The 22,166-nt window shown below is 50.2% G+C and overlaps 1 protein-coding gene across 2 annotated transcripts in view; it reads right to left on the reverse strand.

Annotated features, from left to right (window-relative positions):
* The window catches only part of CCND2 (cyclin D2), a 28,775-nt gene extending 13,833 nt beyond the window's left edge, over nucleotides 1-14,942 (reverse strand). Inside the window, exons 1-4 of one of the 2 annotated variants that reach the window (XM_040063097.1) lie at nucleotides 14,510-14,942; nucleotides 13,764-13,984; nucleotides 12,081-12,296; nucleotides 9,370-9,529 (exon numbers count right to left, since the gene is read on the reverse strand). In XM_040063097.1, coding sequence (XP_039919031.1) covers nucleotides 9,370-9,529; nucleotides 12,081-12,296; nucleotides 13,764-13,984; nucleotides 14,510-14,543 — 631 coding nt within the window. In that variant the 5' untranslated portion in view covers nucleotides 14,544-14,942. Of the gene's footprint in view, nucleotides 1-9,369; nucleotides 9,530-12,080; nucleotides 12,297-13,763; nucleotides 14,255-14,509 lie in introns of those variants that run through there. The other variant, XM_040063098.2, reaches the window with a different exon arrangement.
* Nucleotides 14,943-22,166: the final 7,224 nt, after the last annotated feature.

Genomic DNA, 22,166 nt, shown 5'->3' on the forward strand with positions numbered 1-22,166 from the left:
TAGTAATTTATGCACTATTGTAATAGTACGAACCCACTGTACATAGGAAAGCTGATTCTTGGAAATGAAATTATATTGCCCTCCACTAACGAGGGAGGAGAGAGACAAGGAGAACCTTGACTCCCAAACTGACAACAGGAGAACCTTGACACCCACTTTCTCAGTGCAGGACACAGCCCTGAATACGCAGCTTTCAGCACAAGGCAAGGGAATGGGAATTACACCACCAGGATTGCACTTTCTGCCAGTTACCAGTGCTGTTCCCCATGGCTCCGTGTTGGGGGCAGTTCTCTCTGATAAACGACCTGGATGATGGGATCGAGTGCACCCTCAGTCCGTTCTCAGGTGACACCAACCCGGGCAGGAGGGTTCATCTGCTTGAGGACAGGAAGGCTCTGCAGACGGATCTGGACAGTTCTGGGCCTGGCACTGCAGGAGGGACATTGAGGGGCTGGAGCGTGTCCAGGGAAGGGAACAGAGCTGGGCAAGGGGATGGAGCACAAGCCTGATGAGGAGTGGCTGAGGGAGGAAAAGAGGCTCAGGGGAGCCTTACTGCTCTCTACAACTCCCTGACAGGAGGGTGCAGCCAGGGGTGGGTCAGGCAGCACTCCCAGAGAAGAAGGGACAGGACAAGATGAAACAGCCTCAAGTTGTGCCAGGAGAGGTCTAGATTGGATATTGGGAAAAATTTCTTCAGGGTGATCGGGCATTGGACCAGCTGCCCAAGGAAGTGGTGGAGTCACCATCCCCGAAGTGTTTATAAAACACGCAGATGTGGCACTTGGGAGTCATGGTTTAGTGGTGAACACGGCAGTGCTGGGTTAGGGTCAGAGTCCATGATCTTAGAGGTCTTTTCCAAGCTTAATGATTCTATGATCAATTTCGTTTTCATGTTTAACTCACGTTTGTATACGGATTTATACAAACACACCTAAGGGATAACCACTCCCCTAAGTTGGGAAGCAACTTCTATGTTTCATCTTGGACATACCAAACTGTCTCTCACTTATGCATGGAAACTATGGGTAGCAGTTGACTTTCCGTAATTTCCCCCACCTTGTTCTGAGTTTCAGGCAGGATGTCGTAAAAAGCTGGTGCAGGGAGGTCCCATGCCCAGGCAGAAGGGGCAGAGAGAAGGACAGAGCTCTCCACCTGTCCTCTGAAATTCCTTGCCTCGCATCATGACCTCCACGTTATCCGAACACCGGTGTTCTCGTGGCTGATTTTAGATCCACTCCCAGAAACTGTCTTCCTAGGAAGCTGAATAAAGAGGCACAGTGTCCCTGCCAACTAGCACTGCTGTAGGTCTGCTTCCACGTGGGGTCACATGCGAACATTTCTATGCCCAATAACCTTGTTAGCTCCCTTAATGTCATTCATAATGCAAATGAGACAGCGAGCGAATGGCCAGAGGCCCAGAGTGACTAAAGCTCAGCATCCAGAAAGTCTTACATTGCCTCTAGCTCTAAACTAACTTCCCTCCATAACAAGCACCATAAACTTGGCTATCAAAGCTACACATGCCCAGTCTTTGTTGTACAACAGGCAGCGATTTGTATCACTGGCTTCTATTTTTAGCATATTAATTAACTACTGCAACTGGTGAGGCAAGTGTCTCCAACTGGAGAGTGTGGCACCATTGTCTGAAGTCATCACCTCATCTCGAGCTATTGAAAATCATGGCAGTGACCCTCCTGCTGATATGAATTTAACCTGACATGCCCACAAAGGAATGGGGGGTGGTGCACCAATTTTGTGCACATGGTTCTCCACATCACCCTGGACCCTATTAGTGTGGAAAGAGCTCATTGAAAGAAAAGAAGCCACATTGTGCCGGGCCACCTAGAGGGTTGAATAGAAAAGGCTGAGGAAAAGAGCAGGCAGTGCAATAAAGGCCATAATTAACATATTTCCATATTCAAGCAAAGCAATAACTACGTGAAATGTTTTTCAAGCTGCAGTGAAAGCATAAATATTAAGCACCGTATCTGAGGGGATGGAGAACCGCCCCCCCCCCCGCACTCTCTTAGATTCCATTGAGAAATTCAAAACAAGCTTTTTACATGCTATTTTCAATTATAAACCTCTACCTCTTCTTCTTCCATGACAACAAGACAAGCCTTGCCATCCTCACTCAGTTTTCACCCAGGTAAAACTGTCCTCTCTCCAAATTATGTCAAAAATTTGCCATGAGATTAAAAGAAAAAAAAAGATTAAAAAAGAAAGATGGGGGGCACAGAGAGACAACCCAAAAATGTGAGCTGGAACCTATGGAAATACTGCAAATTCTTGTAGGACATGATGAAACCTGAACTACAGGGGAAATTTTATAGAAAGCACTTCTTACTGGACACTTGGAATTTTATAAAAAGCACTTCCCCCTGGTCACCTGAAGCAAGCTTATGGGCTAAATCCTTCTGTGTGCAAACTTGGTTAACAAAGACCCAGAGCCTGCATCTAAAGCATGGCTCTGACTCTAGCTTTGCTGTGATTTATAGGTTTATAGTTGGGCTCAATGATCTCAGAGGTCTTTTCCAACCTAATTGATTCTGTGATTATGCCATTCCATGGGAAAAGCACAAAAGAGTGTCATTATAAATTAGAGCAGCAGTGCCACAGCACATGGTCTATGAGAATCTGAGCACACGAACACTGTAAGGGAAGACGCTGGGTTGTCAGAAAGCAAAACCTGTGTTACTTTCCATTCCCAGGCAATAAACGCTAGAAACCATCCCATCCCCATTTTAGTATCACCTGTTTCCCAAGCGACCAGCCCTGCACAACCCCACTGACTCCAGTGCTGAAAAAATATAAAACAGCAGCGCAAGAAACAGCACCCTTTGAAACACAAGCACCTGTGGACCAGAGCCATCAAGCAAATTCAGGGTACCCTGAACCTGTCCCCCACTTTCAGCCCGGAGCTGACACAGCCAGGGCACGAGGAGGTTTTTCTGCCAGTGGAGCACACGTAACCCACGCCAAAGTTCCAGGGCTGCGAGCGCTGCGGCTGAGCTGTTTTGCTGGCTGTCTCCCAATCCAGTGGTCTTCACTACCTTCAAGCCAGGAAAATGCAAGGCTGACAGTCAGTCCAAAGCAGAAGGGAACTGGAGGAAAGAACCCAGTGAGGTCCTGCAAGGGGAAGCCTTAACTTGCAGCCAACAAATAAAACCATCAGGAGGAAAAGAGCACTGACAAACACCCAGGCTGAACGTGCTTGGTGTGTCCAAGTCAGGTGGGGGAACTCTACCTACTTAAAATGACCCACGTTACTGATCTGGCTGCTGGTTGGACTTTTTTCATCTCTGTAATTTGATAGATATTCATTTACAGAGTTGGAAACTGCCGTCGTAAGGAAGGTAAATCTTCCCACGGTGGGGGGAAAAAAAGGAGGAAAAAAGGTATGTTATCTCCATCAGGAAAACAGGTATTGATACATTAAAATTATATAGATAATGGTCACAGCCAGCCTTGGACTTCACTCGGCCAATGCCTGTACTATGAAGACAAGCATGGGTCTATATTTAACTATCTAAGTTTAAAAGAAAAGTCTAAGATAAACAGTGGAAGTAGTGAATTTAATTCTTGTCTGCTTTGATCCAAATGGAATTCCAGGGCCAGTATGGTACTCTTTTATTTTTTTTTCTAATACAGTTGGTTATATCTGCAATGGCCATTTTTTTTCTCTTGCTCTTTTATTTATCCAAGACACTGCAAATTTTCCTCATGTTAACTATTTCTACTTTTAAAGGCACAACCAGATGACTCTTCAGCCCGTCAAATCGAACACAAAACTTTCAAGTAAACCAGGATGCAGACATGCTTCCATCCTTTTGAGTAGGTCAGAGGGCAGACATCTAATTCTGCTCCTGGGCTACAGTAAAGCAAAACAGCATTTGGCCTTTATACCACTGGGTCTGAAATATCCTAAATGTTAATGCTTCACCACAACCATCCAAGAGATGTAAAGACAGGGAAACACGCTGAACAACCTATGCAAAGTAGAGGAGCACTCACAACAATATGCTCATTAGCTGATGGTAAATACTATTTCTGAACAACTGTTTGCACTGGTTATTATCTGCACTTTTTTTACACCCTCCTAACCAAGGATTAGGAAGATGATAGCGCCCGAACCACCAAAATGTCGGACCTGCAGCTGGTAGAAAGGAGGGCAATTCCTCTGGCAGCTCCAGAGTGATGCCAGCTTGTATCAACACACGCTTTCTTTCTGTATTTCTTTCCACCTCCTCTTGCCAGACTTGACTGGTCATGAAACATTCTCGAGGCCCTGACTACTTACTACTGATGGCACTTCTTTGGTTCTTGTGTCTCCACTGGCTGGAAAGCTCAACATACTGATAAGAGCTGCCCCTCCCTGGAACAAGCAAGAGCCTTCTTTTGTGCAGCAATAAATTAGCGGAGATTATTCTTTCTTGTGCTTCGCAAGAAGTTCCTGCAAACGCTGCCACTTTGCAACACGTATTTCACTTCTCAGGACATTTACATAATGAAGCCTCTCAAGGCTTCATTCTTCCACTCAGCAAAGAACGGGTCCCAAATAAAACTTGTATCACACTTCCAGGCTCCAGTAACCTACTCTGGATGAACAGGGGATGCAGAGTAGAATTGCCCAGCAGGAATGCCGAGGAGCAGACAGGCCTCATTCTGTGTGGTCACCCTGCAGATCACTACCAGGGTTGTAGACCTCATCTCGGAGTCTTTGCTCAAACAACACTCCCATTGACTTCCACAGAACTTCTGTATGAAGAAGGATGCAGGATTTGGCCCAGAAGTTAAAAAAAAAAACCTTCTCAGCTTTCAAGCGTAGATGATTTACGTCCCAGAAACAGTGGGCAGAGGTTTGGCACGCTGCATGGAACTGACTTAAAGCTGAGATTTTCGCGCTCTTTCTCGGCCTCTGTGCTGACACGGGCCCCGAGATGCTGGATCCACCACGGGCACATCCCACCTGCCACAGGACTCAGCTGAGGCACAGAAAACACCCTGCAAAGTCCTGAGTCCAAGGTTTTACACAGGCCGCCTTCTATCTCTGCAAGTCTGCAAAGGTTTTTGCTTCCAAGTTTTGCTTGCTACTCAACTAAAATCCTGTGAAGCTCCTCACAGAGATGAGTGTCCCCAGTACAGCTCCTCTTTCCCCAAGCCTGTCATGCACAGGCTGCCCCTCCTCAAAAACCGTTCCCTCACAGACTCTCACATAAAAAAGGGGTATCCTGCACCAAAACCGTGGCACGTACAGCCTCTGAGAGAAAAGCGTAACACGAGGAAGCAGTTGTCCATCTGTGGCTCTGAACGGGCTGCAAGAAGAAACGATGAGCACGCCAAAATGTAAAGAAATAATGCACAGTTCTCTTTCCAGCAGCAGCGTGGCAGGCTCTGCACACACCTCTGTAACCACTGCCCTCTCCCACTCCTTCCAGCAGTGATTCCCTGGCTTGGAGCTCAGCACAGGCGAATGGCCAGACCCTGAGAGAACATTTCCAAGCTGCGCAGCACTGTGCAAAGAGACAGAGGAACAAAGGGTGCAGAGCAGTGAAGAGATGGCAGAGATGTGGGCAGAGTGGAAAGGCAACACAATTCCAGCCAGCAGAACAAGGATGATCTCCATTGGGCTCACAGTTAAACAGGAACCTCCCATGCTGAAGAATCCCAGAATCACTAGGGCTGGAAGGGACCTCCGGAGTTCACCCTGTCCACACCCCTGCCAAGGCAGGGTCCCCTGGAGAAGGTGACACAGGAATGTGTCCAGGTGGGTTTGGAATGTCTCCAGACAGGGAGGCTCCAGGCCCTCCCTGGGCAGCTGTTCCAGGGCTCTGCCACCCTCAGTGTACAGAAATTCCTCCTCATGTTGAAGTGGGACTTCTTGTGTTTCAGTTTAGGGCCACTGCTCCTCAACCTGTCGCTGGGCATCACCGAAAAGAGCCTTGCACCATCCTCTGACACCCTCTTTGGGATATTTATACACATTAATGAGATCCTCTCTCAGTCTTCTCTTCTCCAGACTAACCCAGCCCAGCTCCCTCAGTCTCTCCTCATAAGAGAGAAGCTGCAAGCACCACTTAAAGGCCCCAAATGCATCCTCTTGGTGCCTTGAAATTTCAGCAGCAGTCTGAAGGAGATTTTGGCTCGCAGGGGGAGCCTCCAGTGGGATGAGAGAACAGTGACATGCTGACAGACCAGGCTATGCCAGCGCACAGCGTCCATCTACGCACTCTCACTGTACTGCGAGCAAGGCAGTGGGAGGAAAATGCCACTTCCGTGCCCTCCTGATGGAGAAGGAGATTCCCGAAACCTTTGTGAGTGCAGAGCAATGAAAGAGAAAACTTTACTCAGGAGGACACGCAAGCTTCTGTCCTGCTCAGCAGCCGTGTGTTCCGATGGGACCAAGGGCAAAGAGGGAGACATTCCAGTTCCAGTCATGCTCATGTGAATCATTAATCACTGCAAGGACTGGGGAGAGGCCATGGGTTTATATCCAAGGCAGCTTGCTTCAGGAACTGGGCTCAAAATAAAGGCAGAGAAACAGAGGGAGTGCCAAAGCGACCAAACATGACTAAAAGGAATGTGCAGAACAGAGTATCACCTCCTTCTGAGGAACCTCCGGATGGAAAGGAGAACAGGGATGAGTATCACAGCCACCCTACACATCCAGCACAACACCCACTGACTGCTCACGGCTGCTTCCCTCTTCGTTTGCTGACACTGAGTGCTGCAGGACTGAGATCAAAGCCAGCTCTGTACAGGCAGGGAACACCTGGGAATTTCTGGTGAAACGTTTTTGCTGGGAACTTAAAATGGAGCAGTTGGTGAGCAAGAACTAAGGCTAGGGGAGAAAAGTTCAAAACATACCAGATTTTGCATGATGCTTTAAAGAAGAAAAGTACTTGAAAGCAAAGAAAGCTGTGCTGAGATGAATCAGGAAACAGAAAGAGAATCACTGCTGTCCTCCAGACCAGAGCTATCAGCCAGGCAGCCAGGTCAGGTCTGGGAACAGCAAAGAATCAAACCCAGGCCAGAAACACACGTGGGGAGCAAGGAAAGAGGGAGCCACATGTCAGAGGAGGTCCTACTGCTGAAAGGAGGGAAACGGGGAAATGAAACACCAGGCTTAACCTGGGCTGGCAGAGAGCAGCAGCTCTGAGGGAAAAAGAGAAAGAAGAAACAAAGCAGCTGATGAGAGCTCCGCAACAAACAGGACAAGAAAAGGAAATGACAACTGGATCTGGAAGGAAGTCTGATGAGAAGGGGCTTTTCTTCAAAGAGTGGCAGTGAAAGGGAAATTCTGCAGTAACAACAACACTTCCACAACGAAAATTGAGGTAGCAGCTTACAGGTAAAGTGGAAATGTGGTATTGAGTGCCTGGGGAAGATCTCTCCTTTCGAAATAAAAAAGTGTTGTGGGCCCTCCTCAAAACTACACAGTGGTCTGTGGACAATGGGATGAGAAGAAAAGAAAATCTCCAGCCAGCACCACGGTGCCCTCACTTTTGGGAAGCTCTGTGCTCACCAATTATGTCTTTCACTTTTAAGAGAAGAAACTCTTGACTTGTTGCCTCTTTAAACTCTACACAAAGGACTTCATTTCGTGCATTGGGGACACATAACATGAGAGGCACATCACATGGGGGACACACATGAGGGAACTGCATGACGGGGCTGAGGGCTGGAAAGGGGGCACTGCTCTGGATCTCAGTAAAAGGACTCCTACAGCATGGAGCTAACCACCAAAGAATTCATGGAGTGGAAAGAAGCCATGGACTTTGGAGACTCTTTCACGGCCCACAGTCCTGTAATGATTTAGTTACATGGAAAAATTTAAGGACAAAGGATTACAGACCAGAATCTGAGATGATAAATCATAATGAAATTCTAAGCCTCTCAAGAAAATGTGCTGGATAAAAAAGAAAACAAACCAAAACACTATCGTAGGAAGTGAAAGCATCAAAAGAGTGGGAAGACTGTCTTATCTGGAAAGCGACACGGAGCTGTATTGGAGGTGGATGGCTGATGGTGTGAAGACCCCAGGAAATGTCCATGGGAAAGACCATCTTTTTCATATCACACAAGGCAGAACAGTGAATGCATCCTGAGTAAGGGCAGAAGGCAAAGAAATCACCAAGAGGGATCCTGCAGTATTTGAGCAATATTTCTATTGAGTCCCGGGGTCTTTGGTCTGAAAAGGATCATGCAGCCAGTGGGAAAAGAAGAAAGTCTGAACATCATGACAACCAAAATGTCAACTACCCTAACACAGCCCATATACAAATCTCTGAAACAGATCAATTGAGGTAGGAAGAATTGGCCAACATTGTAAAAGCAGTCACTATGTCTCAAATACCAAGAAGCAGGTGTTCAAACCCAAAAGTTGCACCCAGTCTTCCCTTCCCTTCTGCGAACACACAGGCAAAACAGTTCCTACCACAAAGGACCAGGTATGTTAAACTGGTGAATTCAAACACTAAGCCATCCACTTCTTGATAATGACTCTGGAAAACACTGCATGCTGTTTATCTAGTCCAGGTCTAGCTCCTAAAAAGTTACCGTTAACCCTATGGATGAAAATTCATAGTACACTAATTTTGTAAAAGTAACTGAGGGAAGAAAAACCCAAACAACAAAATAACACACGAACAAAGACCAGTGTTCTACAGACAGGTCGTAATTAAAAAGCCTCTCTTCCACAGAGGTAATTCTTCTTATCTAAATCTTCAGAAACTGTGTTCAGCCATATGACAAAAAGGGCGTGCAATGGTTCCCTATGAAACACAGTAGTTTCACTGCTTTCTTGGGGTGAAGCTAGGAAAGAATCCAAATGCTTTTAGAAAAAAAAAAATAAATTACCTTTTAAACTGTCATTCCCTGTGCTTCAGGGACGTGGTATTATCACATAAATGCTAAAACACATAATTTTTCCTTTTATCTGGACAGGGTCCAGTTAATGAAAAGCTGATGAACACATTCATGCAATGCATTAGCTCAATACATTTTGGGCTAATTGCCATAACAGCTTCTGTATTTTGAGCTGTCCTTACAAACGATCCATGACCCTCTAAAAGAAGCAGTGAACGGGCAAAATAAAACCCAGGATGGTCTAATCCAGCCTTACAAAAAGCCTCCACTGCAAAACCAGCACACACATCAGCTGCACTATGGGTCACTACTGCAAGAATTCTGTCCAATGCACAGTTTTGGGGCCTGATTCTCAACACCCTTTGCAAAGAGTCCGATGGGATTTAGCTCCTCTTCCTGCATCATCCAAGGATGGAGGGGATGAAGCACCACCAGGGACAAATCTGCCCTTCCAACCACACTACGAGCAGCAGCAGCAGCAGCCAGAGCAGCTGAGCCTACCTGTGGCACAAAGGGCGATGAAGGTTTGTGCATGCTTCCGGATCAAAAGCAACTTGTCTTTAGGGAGAGGCACCTTCCTTAGGATGTGTTCAATGAAATCGTGTGGGGTGACAGCTGCAAGGTTCCACTTCAACTTCCCCAGCACCACCAGCTCCCATTCCTGTAGAGGGAGGACACGGAGAGCAAGAGAGGAAAAGCCGTAAGCAAGCCTGTGAAAAACCTCTGCTTATTTCTTATTATAACTTTATCACTGCTAAATTTGTTTTGTTCAAACCCTTTTTTCCATACGCCTCTATTGCTTTGAAGTTGTTGACTTTTTCTTTTTTTTTTTGAACATCAGAAATGTTAGGCTCTACTGAAAATAATGAGACCTGGCAGCTCCTGCCAAGATTTTACCTTTTTTTTTTTTTTTTTTTTTTTGGTATCCAGTGCTGGATGCCCACCCAGAAAAGTTCACCCTGCAATTAGATATTGCCAAGGTCACTGTGATCCTTCCCTAATAACTTCTTTTAAATGGCTATAGTCCTTACTTTATAGCCATTTAAAGCCCTAGGGACAGCCATGCACAAAAATAACCTAGATATACATTCCTTTTTTCAAAACTGGGGAAGTTGCCTTGATGGCACTCCCTCCCAAAACTGTACTCCAAAGGTCCAGCAGATAAATCTGATGGTGCTTAAACTACTCCGAGACAGGATCTGCAGAAAGGAAATGCACACAACACAGCCAAGAAGTAGCCTGTGTAAATTATCTGCCAGTAAATCATGTAGGAGCCATTCCCAGATTCTTTGCACGCCCAAAACTCCCACTGCAGTCAAGGGGAAACTTGGGCGTGTACGTAACTACCGGCCATTCCCCTGAAAGGGATTCCATGTGCAAACAGCACTCGATTGCCAGATCCAGCCATGGGGTGCATGACCTGCACGTTTCAACATTTAAATCGAGTTCTGAACGCGTTACAGTGCCCCACAGAGCGAGTAAAGCTCAGGCCTCCGACTCGCATTTGTCTCATCCATCAACTATCAGCTATTAACTAAAGTCCACGCACTGATTCCCGAGTCCTGAGGATGCCTGAGGGAGCCCAGCGTGGTGGGGAGCCCCAGCTGAGCTCACAGAGCTGGCAAGTCAGGGGAAAAAAAAAAAAAGTCCTTTAATTTTGCAGCCACGGAGACGTCAACCAGCGTTGCTGAGAAACCATAAACATGGACCCCACAATGCCATTTCTGCAGTCGTTTCCCTGAATAGATGCCCACTTTAAGAGCAAGTTACTTTCCTACGGACATTCCTGCTGGATTATGACAGAGCCCTCCATGGCCTGAAAATCTCACATATATGCAAAAAGCCGCAGAAACCAGACGGGGTTTTTTTTAATTTCTCAGGAAAACCTGTAAAATGTCGGAACATAACGGTGATCATGTGAACTAAGGCCTGCTCTTCCCAGCACTATGGATGTGACAGGTTTTGAGAGAGAACAGTCAACGCAGAGAACCAATTACAAGGAAGCACTTTGAACACATGCTTCAATCCACGTGGCACAAGAAGGTAGGGACATCGCTCTGCATATCTGCACATGAGGACCACGGCACTTCCCTGGCCCATCTGTGCCACCAACGGGACACCTCATGGCCCTGACAGCCAGGCAGGTTTTGAGGGCAAGGCTCTTTAACTCTGTGGAAGCATGAGCTACCAACCCCAACCCCTCCCCAGGGGGAATTCCCAGTGATTCATAGGAAAAATTCTCCTTGCACCTCGGATGGCTACAGCCATGTCTCTGACCTAGCATCCGTGTCACCAAGGGATCACGTTCAGTGCTCCACATCATGATGTACAAATCACTTATTTCCTTCAGTGGTTGTCAATTTGCTTCTGCTCCCACTACATCTGCACTGAGAGAAGCGGCACACACTGGGTGCTTTAACTGAGCTGTATCACACAGGATGGATCAGGCTGGAAGGGACCACACTGGGGCACCTGGTGCTACCTCCCTGCTCCAGCAGGGTCATCCCAGAGCACAGAGCTCAAGACTGCATCCAGACAATTCTGGAATAATCCCCAGGGAGGAGACTCCACACCCTCTCCGGACAATCTGTTCAGGGCTCGGTCACTGCACAATGAAGCAGCTCTTCCTCGTGTTCAGGTGGAACTCCCTGGGCATCAGTTGGTGCCGCTGCCTCTCGGGCACGGCCGAGCATCCCGATCCCGATCCCGGCCCCGGGCCCCGGCCCCGGCCCCGGCCCCGAGCCCCGGCCCCGGCCCCGGCCCCGCGCCGCCGCGTGTCTGCCGCCAGGTGGCGCCGCCGCGCCGCCCGCCCGCGCACGTGCGCCCGGCGAGGTCCCCCGTGGGGACAGCGGGGACACGGCGGGGACACGGCGGGGACACGGCGGGGACACGGCGGGGACACGGCGGGGACGGACCCACCGCCGCCACCGCCGACCCCGGAACCCCCGGCAGCGCCGTGCCCGCGCACCAGGCGCGCAGCGGCCGGAGCGCCGCATGGCACTGCCAGGAGGCTTCGGAGGACAGGGATGCTCCCGCGGGTGTCCCCCGCCCTCAGCGTTGAACCCCGAGATTTTCTGGCCGTTCAGACACGCGGGGAAAGCGTGGGGGTTTTTTTCTAAAAGGCAGGGGTTGGGCTGGCGAAGTGCTGTGGGTGCTCTGCCGGCGAGAGAAAGGTGCTGTGCCGGAGAGGAGGGAGGAATGGGGCTGCTTACCAGCAGCTCTTGGGGTTTGATGGAATTGTCCGTGTATATGCACAGCTTCTCGGCTGTGAGGGGGATTGTCTCTTTCAGCTTGGAGGCCAGGAACATGCACACCGCCCCCAGCAGCTGCAGATGGCACTTCCGAGTGGGCACCACAGCTAAGAATCTGTCCAAGTAGTTCATGGCCAGAGGGAAAACTTCTTCTTCGCACTTCTGCTCTTCGCAGACCTGCAAGTGAGGAGCGTGGGGAGGGAACGATGGGGCAGTCGGGGCGGGGGGCAAACGGGGGTGGGAAAGCGAGAAAGAGACAAGAAGGAAAAAAATAAATGAGTGAACCCACCAAACAGACCACTACTTCCCTTGCTTTTGCTCCTGCCATTTTTGTTTCCCGGGGAGCTAAATTTTGGGGGAGGGGGAGATCTGTGGAGAGGCTGGGAAGGCTGTCAATCGGCTTTCACATTCCTTTAGTTCATTCAGTAAGAAATGAATTCAAGACACTGTGTGGGAGAGCCGAAAAGCCCCATCCAGCAGCAAGCGAGCAGCCTCAGACCTTTTTTTTTTTTTTTTTTTTTTTTTTTTTGCGACCCAATTTTTCTTTTTTATTTCGTCATATTTTCAAAAAATCGATAAAAATATCAAAACTTCCCCGGCGGTCCCGGTTTTGGGGCTGGTGGCATCCAGGGACGATCCCCTATCGTTTCCGACAATTGTAAAAATTCCCCCGCCGGGTGTCCCCCAGCCCCGCGCCCCCAATCCCGCGCTGGGGGGGAAGGACGGGAGACATAGCGAGGGCGAGGTGGGGTGGAGAGAGAGCCCGAGCCGCCTGGATCTTTTTAGCAGGCAGCGAGCAGCAAAATTCTTTTAAAAATTTACAAAAAATCGGAGCCGCGGAGAAAAAGCACAAATCGCACATGAAAACCAAGCGGGGAGTCTGGGCTTTCCAACCCACGGGGTTTGGCTCGGCAAAGGTCCCCCCCAAAGGAGATCCGAAGGGGCAAAGGATGGCTGGTGGGGGCCGGCGCAAGGCAGGCGAGCCTGCGGGGCTCCGGGGCCGCTGCCGCCGCGCCTGAAGCCTCGGGGCGAACAGGGGGGTTCAGCGCCCGCCCCACGGCCCCGACACACCGGGGGTCCCGTTCCGCGGCGTGGGGGGCACTCCCGAGCCCCCCGGAAAGGAGCCGGGGGCAGCCGGGCTCGGCGCCTGCGAGCGGAGTCCGCATGCAGCGCAACATGGCGAGAAAAAGGCACGTCCTCCCCACTGCATACGTGGGCACGGAACCCTCGCCGGGCAGAACCGGAGGCACACGGGGCACCCCCCGACCCTCGCCCCGCTCCGGGCGCCGCTCCCTTTTCCCAGGAATGCCTCAATCGCAAGCGCTCCCGGAGGCGGATTTTCTTTGCTTTTAATCGCAAATGACTTTTCCAGCTCTTTCCCCCCCGCCAGCACGCCGCGCTTCCTCTCCTGCACCCCGCTCCCGGAGCCCCCAGGAAGGGGCGACTTCCCCCGCGGGCCGTCGGTGTCCCCCGCGCCCCTTCCCGCACCGGCCGAGCTCCGGAGGGGGACAAGGAGGAGAGGGCATCGGCAAGAAGGAGCCACCCGGCGATCAGAAGAGCGAGGGGCTGCAGGGGGAGAGGGGCAGGGGTGCTGCCCGCGGCCGCTCTGCCTCCCCCCGCTCCGAGGGGCCGGGGTGTACGAACCTCCAGCATCCAAGTGGCCACCATCCTCCTCATGAAGGGCTGGATGTCCTTCTGGACGCACTTGAAGTAGGAGCATTGGGGTAGATACCTTTCCTCTATGGTTAGTAAGTTGTGCAAAACGCGGTCATCGTAGAGCAAGTTCGGGTCAGGCAGAGCTCTCCTCATGGGATCCACCTCGCAGCACAGCAGCTCCATGTTTCCAAAGAGATCTCCCTCTTTCTCTGATGGGAAAGGTTTTTCCTTTTTTTTTTTTTTTTCCCTTTTTTTTTTTTCGTTTTTTTTTTTTTTTTTTTGGGGGGGGGAAGGGGGTGGGGAAAGGAGAGGGGTAAAGGAGGAGGGGTAGGTGGGTGGGAGGAAGACGGCAGGGCTTTCCAGCTCGCTCCTGCCTCCCTTGAAACTTGTCTCTCCCTCTCTTGATTTCTAGCCTAAAGTTGAAGCGAAGTGACGCAACTCGCCAGGGCAGGCAGTTCTCTCTCTTGTTATTATGGAGAACAGCAGCTGGTCAGACGTAACATCAAACGCCTTTTTTTTTTTTTTTTTTTTTTTTTTCCTCTCTCTATAAGCTAACAAGGAACCAGGAGGCCCTCGTATAGGGACACACAGACACAAATGACAGCTTCTCTTTTGCTTCCTTCCAGCAACCAAATTTAAACCGCTCCACACTTGCCTTCTGAGGGAGCCCGTCCCGATCAATTTCCCTCTCCTTTTCTTACTGCAAGGAGCTGTGGGGTCCCCTCAGTACCCACCTAGACGATGGGGGCGAAGTATGAAAATTGGCATAGCAGGGTGCCAGATCCGTGTCTCCCTTTCCGTGCTCCGGCACCCCCTTAAAACCTGCAGCCGGAGGGGGACAGAGCTCCCCGCTATCAGCAAACCCCCCAAAAAACCCACGAGGGGTGGGGGTTCCGCGGCGTCTTCGGGGTGAAATCTCACAAACCACCACGCTGCTTCTTCCGGCACACATTCGTGTGCCGAGCAGGCGGCCTTAGCGCCGCACGGCCACACCGATACAACTTTCTAGGAAACGCAGCGGAGGAGGGAGGAGGGAGAAAGGTTGGCTGGGGAGGAGGAGGGGGGGGGGAAGGTGAGAGGAGTTATGTCCCACACAGGGTGACTTCCACCCCGTCGCGCTCCGCCGGCACTCGCTCCCCGCCTGCAGAATGTGACAACTCTGCAAGTCTCTGCCCTGGGGCTGCGGCAGAGCGGAGGCTCCCGAAGGGGAAGGCGCTGGCGGGGCGGGCGCGGAGCGGCCGCAGCCCCGCGGGGCACGGGGTCCCCGCAGCGGCCGCCCCTCAGCCCCCCGGCCGCGGCCGGCGCGGAGGGTGGGCCGGGGGCGGCGGGCACGGAAATACCGCCTTAAGAGTGCGAGCGGGGACTTTGGGGCGCCGCTTCCCCTCCCGCTATTTGCATAGCCAATAGCTCTGGGGCTCTCGCCGCTGCGCGCTGATTGTTACCGGGCAGATTATATTTTAAGGACGCGTGATGCCCGGGCATCGAGAGTAACCGCGGAGGGACGGGGCGAGAGGGAACCCCCTCACCTGAGCGCACCCGCCGGTCCCGGCAGCCGCTCGGGCTCTGCCGGCACCGGGGGCAAAGCGGGCGAGCGGCCGTCGTCGCCCTCGAGTGGGCACCGGCGGCCCCTCCCACGCCGGCGCTCGCCCTTCTGCATCAGAGCGGATGGGAGGGGTGGGAACAGCCTTGCCGACTTTCGCCGCAGTTCGGCAAGCCGGGCTGCCCCGGGAAAAGCCGGCTGGAACGCGGGCCCCGCGGCGAATCCGCCCGTCGGAGCGAAGGGGGCTACTTGGGCAGCAAAAAGCCAGCGGGAGCGTCGCCTGCCCCCATCGCCCCGTAGCGGGGGACGGCTGAGAGCAGCGTTTCCCCACTAACTCATCCCCGCGCACCCCTCGTCCCGTCGGCGGAGCGCGCAGCCTCCGGCGCAGCCGAGACGCGGGGAGCTGCCGGGCATCGTGTGTGGCCGCGGCAGCCGAGGCGCGGCTGAGCGGGACCCAGGCAGAGCCGTGCCCGGCAGGGCTCGCGTTTGAGGGGCGGCGAGGAGGGGGCAGCCCCCGGCGCACGGCGAGGGCGGCGAGCGGGACCCGCTGCGGCGCGCCCCGCAGTGAAAGGCTCTTTAACTTCCACCGTTCATTTCCCCTTCCTGGCTGCTCCTGCGAACAGGGAGCGTGTTGTGTCAGCGCACGTTTTCCTTCTCCAAACTTAAGTTCATAAGCTCTCCCGTCTGGCTTTGTAGCACTACAATGCAGCGATTGTGATTTATGTGGGTTTTGGGGGGGGGGGGGGGACAACGGGTGTCCCGATTGTCCGGCAGCGACTTTCCGAAGTGGGGTGATGTCTGGGGCACGGCGGGGAAGGGATGCGGGGCCCCCCGCACCCCGCGATGGGCCGGCAGCCGGGAGAGCAGCCGAGGGCACCGCGGGCGGGCCACGGCGCGCTGGATGTGTGCTGGGGATGTCCCGTTAGGGGAAAAAAAAAACCCCAAACCCTCCCTAAATCAATAATAAATGGAAGCGTGCCAGCTCTGCACGCGGAGGTGCCGCTGATCTGCAGCAACTAAAAGAAAAAAAAACACCAAAAAACACCACCAACAAAACAACCATCGCTACCAACAAAAAACCCCAAGCAAAACAGTTTCTCGCGCTGCGACGGCTTTTTATATGCTCGGTGCCCGTTTCCAGCGGGGAAGCACCGTCCCTGGGAAGCGCGGCGGGCGGGCAGGGAGCCAGGGACCCGCGGCCGCGGAAGCCAGCGTGCCCGAGCTGCCCCTTCCTTCTCCTTGTCGCCGTGCCCACGGGCGCTGCCGCATGCGTTTGGAGGCAGCAGATGTTTTAACAGCCTCCGTGTAGAGATTACCGAGTGCCATATGTTAAATACCACCCTTCCTCCGGAAAAAAAAAAAAAAAAAGGAAAAATAGCAAAAACAAAACCATTAAAAAAAAAAAGAAACAAAACCGCACCGCCAAAAAAGGGCAAAAAATAATAACAAAACAAACAAACAAAAAGTACAACAGCAAAACCCACCCTTTTCGCACTCGCTCCCCTTTTTTAGCCGAGCTGCCTCACCCATTTAAGAGCATAAATGATTAAATCAAACGTCGCGGGGATGTGCGCGCAGCCCCGGGCCGGCGCTCCCGCGGAGCTGCGCCGCGGCCGCGGGGGAGCCGCGCTCCCGGGACAGCCGCTCCTCCTTCCCAGCCCTGCAGCCCCGAGGGAAGGGGGCTGTGCTGCTCCCAGCCCCACCGCAGCCGCCGGGTGGCAACACCGCCGGCGTTATTTAGGTCTTGGGACACTTTCTGCAGGGCACAAAGTCCGGTGCCGCGGCTCCTCATCACGAACCCGACGCGCGGTTATCGTGTAATCGATAATATGTAATGATATTTTATTGGGCTCTGTCGGAGAGCGCTGCAAAGCACTTGGGTTTGTTTTTAAATAAATCCTAAATTCGCCATCACTCCTATTTATTTAATTTCTTTTCCCAGCAAATCTCAGAGAACCACCAGGAGGATGCTTCAGGGGACAGGACGGGCTCAAGCTTTGCAGAGCGATAGATACGGTGTGAGCGCGCCCGGCGGCCGCGGGGGTTTTGTTTGTTTACATGGAATAAGTATTCCTTCGCAGCGCTTGAAACCTGAAGGCTGGAGTGTGAAACATGAGAATCTGAAAGTGAAACCGACTGGAAGCCAAAAAAGCAACAGATGAACGTGTTTCCACTGTCCAAGCTGAGGAAAGCCCCGAAAGCAAACAAACACCATGGATAATAAAATGCGCAATAGATTTGAAATAAAATTATTCCTGCTTCAGTCACTGGAAGCAGTCTATTTTGGTGGTTTGGGTTTTGGGGTTGTTTTTTCTGTTTGTTTTTTGGTTGGGTTGTTTTTTTTTTTAATTGATTTTTAGCCGTTCAAAGGTAAATTACATAATTCCACGCTGTGCATTCAACAGGAAAAGCATGATTAAAATTATCTTTTATTTCCTCTGGGTTTTGATGAAAGACTGGGAAAGGATGTGAATAGCACAGGATCTTCTGCATATCATCCATGTATTTTCAAGGAGTATTTTAATTATACAGGTAGTTTTCAACTCTGAATAACTGTGTGGTGGCAACTTTATGATTAAGCCATATCAGACAACATAGGTACTGAGCAGGTGAAACGTACCCTGTAATAAAATTATTCTTACCTTTAAAGGGTGATTTTATGCAGGCTCAATAGTTAGCAGCATTAACTGATGGATTCAGTGTGATTGGTTAATATATCTTTAATTAATTGCTCCTTTCTGTTTTGTGTAAAGTCTCTTCTTTAACCTTTCTCATTCCCTAGTTTGAACTTTTTTCAGAGCAGTAATTAGAAACTGTCTGTGCAAAGAGTGCATGACTCCAGTCGGATTTCTTTATTAGGTGAGGTGGGAAAGGAGTCAAAAAAAAGGGTACAAGGATGGTCATGTACCTGGGACTGATGTTTTATGCTGGAAGACTCGATAAATTCCTCACATTTAGCCCCAAGAATTCCCAGGCTGACATTACTGCCTTATCTGGCAGGGGTGCCGTGTCCTTTGCAGCCGCTGTGCTCCTCTCCTGGGGGAGCAGGGTGATAAGGCTGCGTTCGTTTACTCGGACAGGGAACAGGGAACAGGTGCCTCCCACGCGCCAGGAAGTCAGTGGAAAGTGACATTTTTTACCCTGGCGTGCAGACCTGTCCAGAAATGCCATCATTCTTTTCTTGGGTTTGTGGTTTTGGTTGGTTGTTTTGTTGTTGGGGTTTTTTCACTTTTGGCGCAGATATTTGAAAGAGCAAGTACGATTCTGATGAATTACAGGTATGAATCACTGATATCTATTTCATCATTAATAATATGATAGAATCCGAAGATGACAATCCCCCTCCCCTTTTTTTTTTTTTTTTTCTTTTCTCCTCACTGCCTATGAATAAACTTCCTTTTCTGCTTAAAATGGCTTTGCTGTTAACCTCTTGCATTCCCTACCTGCTGGCATGTTTGTATCAGTCCTTAGTTCAAGAATGTCTTCAATGTTAAATGTATAGTTCTTTTTTCTTTTCAGGCTGCTGAGAGTTATCAATAAAAGATTTTCTGTCCCCAAACCAGCAGCTGATCTCCAATTTTCAATCTTGCTGTGACGTAGCTTCCTTCCTTCAAAAGCAATGCTTTGTGGTCTCTCAGATGGTTCTGCTCTTACTAAAACAAATGTGGAGCTTTAAGTACATTTTATTTGCTTTCTGTCTACACCGAGGCAGATATTTTACATTTCATACACATGTGTAGCATGCCCAGGTCTATAAAAATGAGGAATAGGAAGGGAAGATGTTAAGAGGAAATTGCTCCTTTTATAGGGATTTGGGAAGAGCATATCTTAGTTGTCTTAACAGTGCTGTGAACTGCTAAATAATCACAGTATTTACTCCCAGGAGAGCAGCTGTATTTGAAAGGTAAATGCTATGATTCTGTTAATGTGCAGTGAGAGAAGTATCCCGGCACAGGGTCCCACACTGAATAGTTTGCTGAAACATATGAGGCATGTATTGTCTGCCAAAAGAGCGAGATATTTTATATGGAGCTTCGTCAGGGTGGGATTTTGGCTTGGAAGCCATGTGAATGACTGTGGGATGGGGATAAACTGGACCTCTCATTGTGTGCAGATGTGTAGAGCACATCCAAATTCTGAAAACAGGTGGATTTTCAAAGGGAAGGACAGCTTGTCTTGTTACCTCTGTGAAAGCAACAAAAATTGTCCATGAAGGAATATAAGACTCTCAACCAGTATTTTGGATGTCCCCTTTGCATTCCAGGGACAATGAAATACTCTCTAGACCTGTTGATTTTTGTCTTCTCAACATGATCAGACAAACAAACAGAATAAACTTTTATTGCCTGACAAAGAGACAAACACATAAACCCCTCAAAACAATAGTATCATAAAATAAAACAGTGTAAATAAATTCTCTCTACTGAGGTAAACTATTTTACTTGTAATTTCCTCCTCCAACACTGCTGAATTAAAAGCTATTCCCATGGATAATCAATCAGGATATTTTACTACTTGGCTTTGTGTCGATTACACCTACACCTGGGAAAATTAATTGCTTTTAAAATATTAATAGCCTAAAATACTACATTGCATATAATATTAATGACCACCCGAATACAGTGCTATCATTCGCTTCTTTTTTCTCTCCTCATTTGGGAATGCAGCACTTTAGTCTTTTAATGGAGTGTTCCAGCACCAGTATGCTCCAAAACTATGCATTTTATTATAGTGGTCAAATTGAAGCATTTTGAAAGGTGTTGCCCCTTTTCACAGCGGCACTTAGAGCCAGAGCCTTCAGTCACTGCCCAGGTGCCCCACGGCTTTTGAATAAATGGCTTTATTGAGAATTCAGACAGTGTGGGCAGTGAGAAAGCCCTGTCACCCATGAGCTCCTCAGCATCCCTGCCTTCCCCAAATCCTTCTGCTCAGCACTGCTGCCTGTGCTGAGGCTCTGCTGGGCATTTGAGTGAGTGATGGGCAAACGGGAGCTCAGGGACTGTCCCTCTGTGCAGGGGGGTGACGAACATCTTTGTTCCAAGCTCAGATATTTCAGATCTCCGCTGCCAGCATTTACACACAGTCAGGTTTTGGCTGACTGAGGTGTCTTGCTAGGCGTGGTCAAAGTCATGTCTGCTTTGTCTGAGTGCCATCCAAACTCTGAGGAGGTTCTTGTTTGGTCTGGGCAAAGCTCCTGATGTGGGTGACAAGGTCGTTTGGGCAGAGACAGGAAGGCTGGTGAAGTGATAGCTGCCCTCCTGGTGAAGTGGAACGAAATTCTCACAGGTCTCTGTGAAATCCACTGCTGCTACCCCTGGAGAGCTCCCAAAGCTCCTCCATCGCTCCCCAGGGGCAGAACGCTTTAGCAGCAGCTGGGCAATGCTGAGCGATTTCTCAAGGGCTGCATCTCCCCAGGGGTGCCCGAGGAAATGTTCTCCCCTCTCTGCAGCTCTGCTACCTCACCCTGGCAGCATTTGGCTTTTTACTCTCAGCTAAGAGCCCTCTTGCTCCACTGCTGTTTCCCCTGAATCTGGAGCTGGAGTTAAGAGGCAGAGTCAACTTCCTAAGCACGACCTTATGCTGCCTTCCAGATGTTTTACTGCAAGTCAATACACCATGTCTGAGGGGAACACTGCTCTTCTAAAGAGTTAGGTTGGAAATCATCTGGTCCAGTTCACTGCTCACAGCAGGACCACCTCCCAAGCCGGACTGGCTTGCTCAGAGCCTTGTTGCTCGGCCAAAATATCCAAGGATGAAGATCCCAGTCTGTGTCTCGGTAATGCCTCAGTGCTGCGCCAGCGTCAGGTGGAAGCACCTCGTAAAGGACCTTTGTTAAGGAGGGTTAAGAACTTTACTTCTGTTTCTTTGTTCAGAATCCTTGTGCCTGGCCCGAGTTTGCCTAGCCATAATTCTTGCTCATCGTCCTGAAGTCTCCTGAGGATCGGAAAAGCAGAAGGAAGCAGTGGTGGGTGCTTGCTGGCCACTGGCATCATTCCATAAACATAGCTCAGGGTGTAGCGTGCAGGTCCTGTAGTGTGGCTTTTATTGGTGAATGGAACTAAACTGCCTTAGTAACTAATAAAATCACTAACTCATGTCCCACACTGCTCTCCTTCTCTGAAACCTCCAGATCTCCTCCACTGCCTCCTCCCTCGGCTCCGTTCTTGGTCCTTCTTCGTCCCTCGTGGCGCAAATCTGTACCCCAAGCAAAACTCTCTTGTGCTGTTATCTCATTTCTCTGTGTGCTGAAGCTCTCACCTGGGCTTTCACCTCATCCTGACATTGCAATAAGCTCTTGGAGCAGGCTCCTGGAGTGATGTTCGTAGCTCCTCATCCTGTCCTTCAGCTCTTCTCGAGGTACTGTCTGCTGGCTGGGCTCGGAGCCCTTTTGCCTGAGTGGGTTCTCATGCCCAGACGTTAACTGTTCCTTTTTTGGGTTTCAAATTTTTATTTATAGGGCTCATTGATGCCAATCATCATCCTCAGAAGAGAAGCTTCCCGCAGGTCAGGAAAGCACTGCTTCTGTTTTACAAATTTCTGAGGCTCATGTGTCTTACATGAGCTCCGTGGCACATCCGTGGCACTGCCTTTCCAGTGTCCCAGCAGTTCCTGGGCAGAAACACCTCCGTCATCAGAGGGAAAGGTTGGTTTTACAGGAGGTTACCACACTTGTGTCCTAGCAGCACCTTCTCTTGTGCCCCTATCTCACAAATGTTGCACTGGAAAGAAGGGAGGGGACCTGGTTTCTCTGTCTGTGAATAGATGGACTATTAGAGACTGTTGGCACCTGAATGAGCTTCTTATCTTCAGATAACAAAGGAATTGCTCCATCCTGGAGAAGGTCGGGTTAT

Source organism: Hirundo rustica, chromosome 4 (assembly GCF_015227805.2).
Source record: "Hirundo rustica isolate bHirRus1 chromosome 4, bHirRus1.pri.v3, whole genome shotgun sequence".
In the NCBI taxonomy this organism is placed as follows: domain Eukaryota; kingdom Metazoa; phylum Chordata; class Aves; order Passeriformes; family Hirundinidae; genus Hirundo; species Hirundo rustica.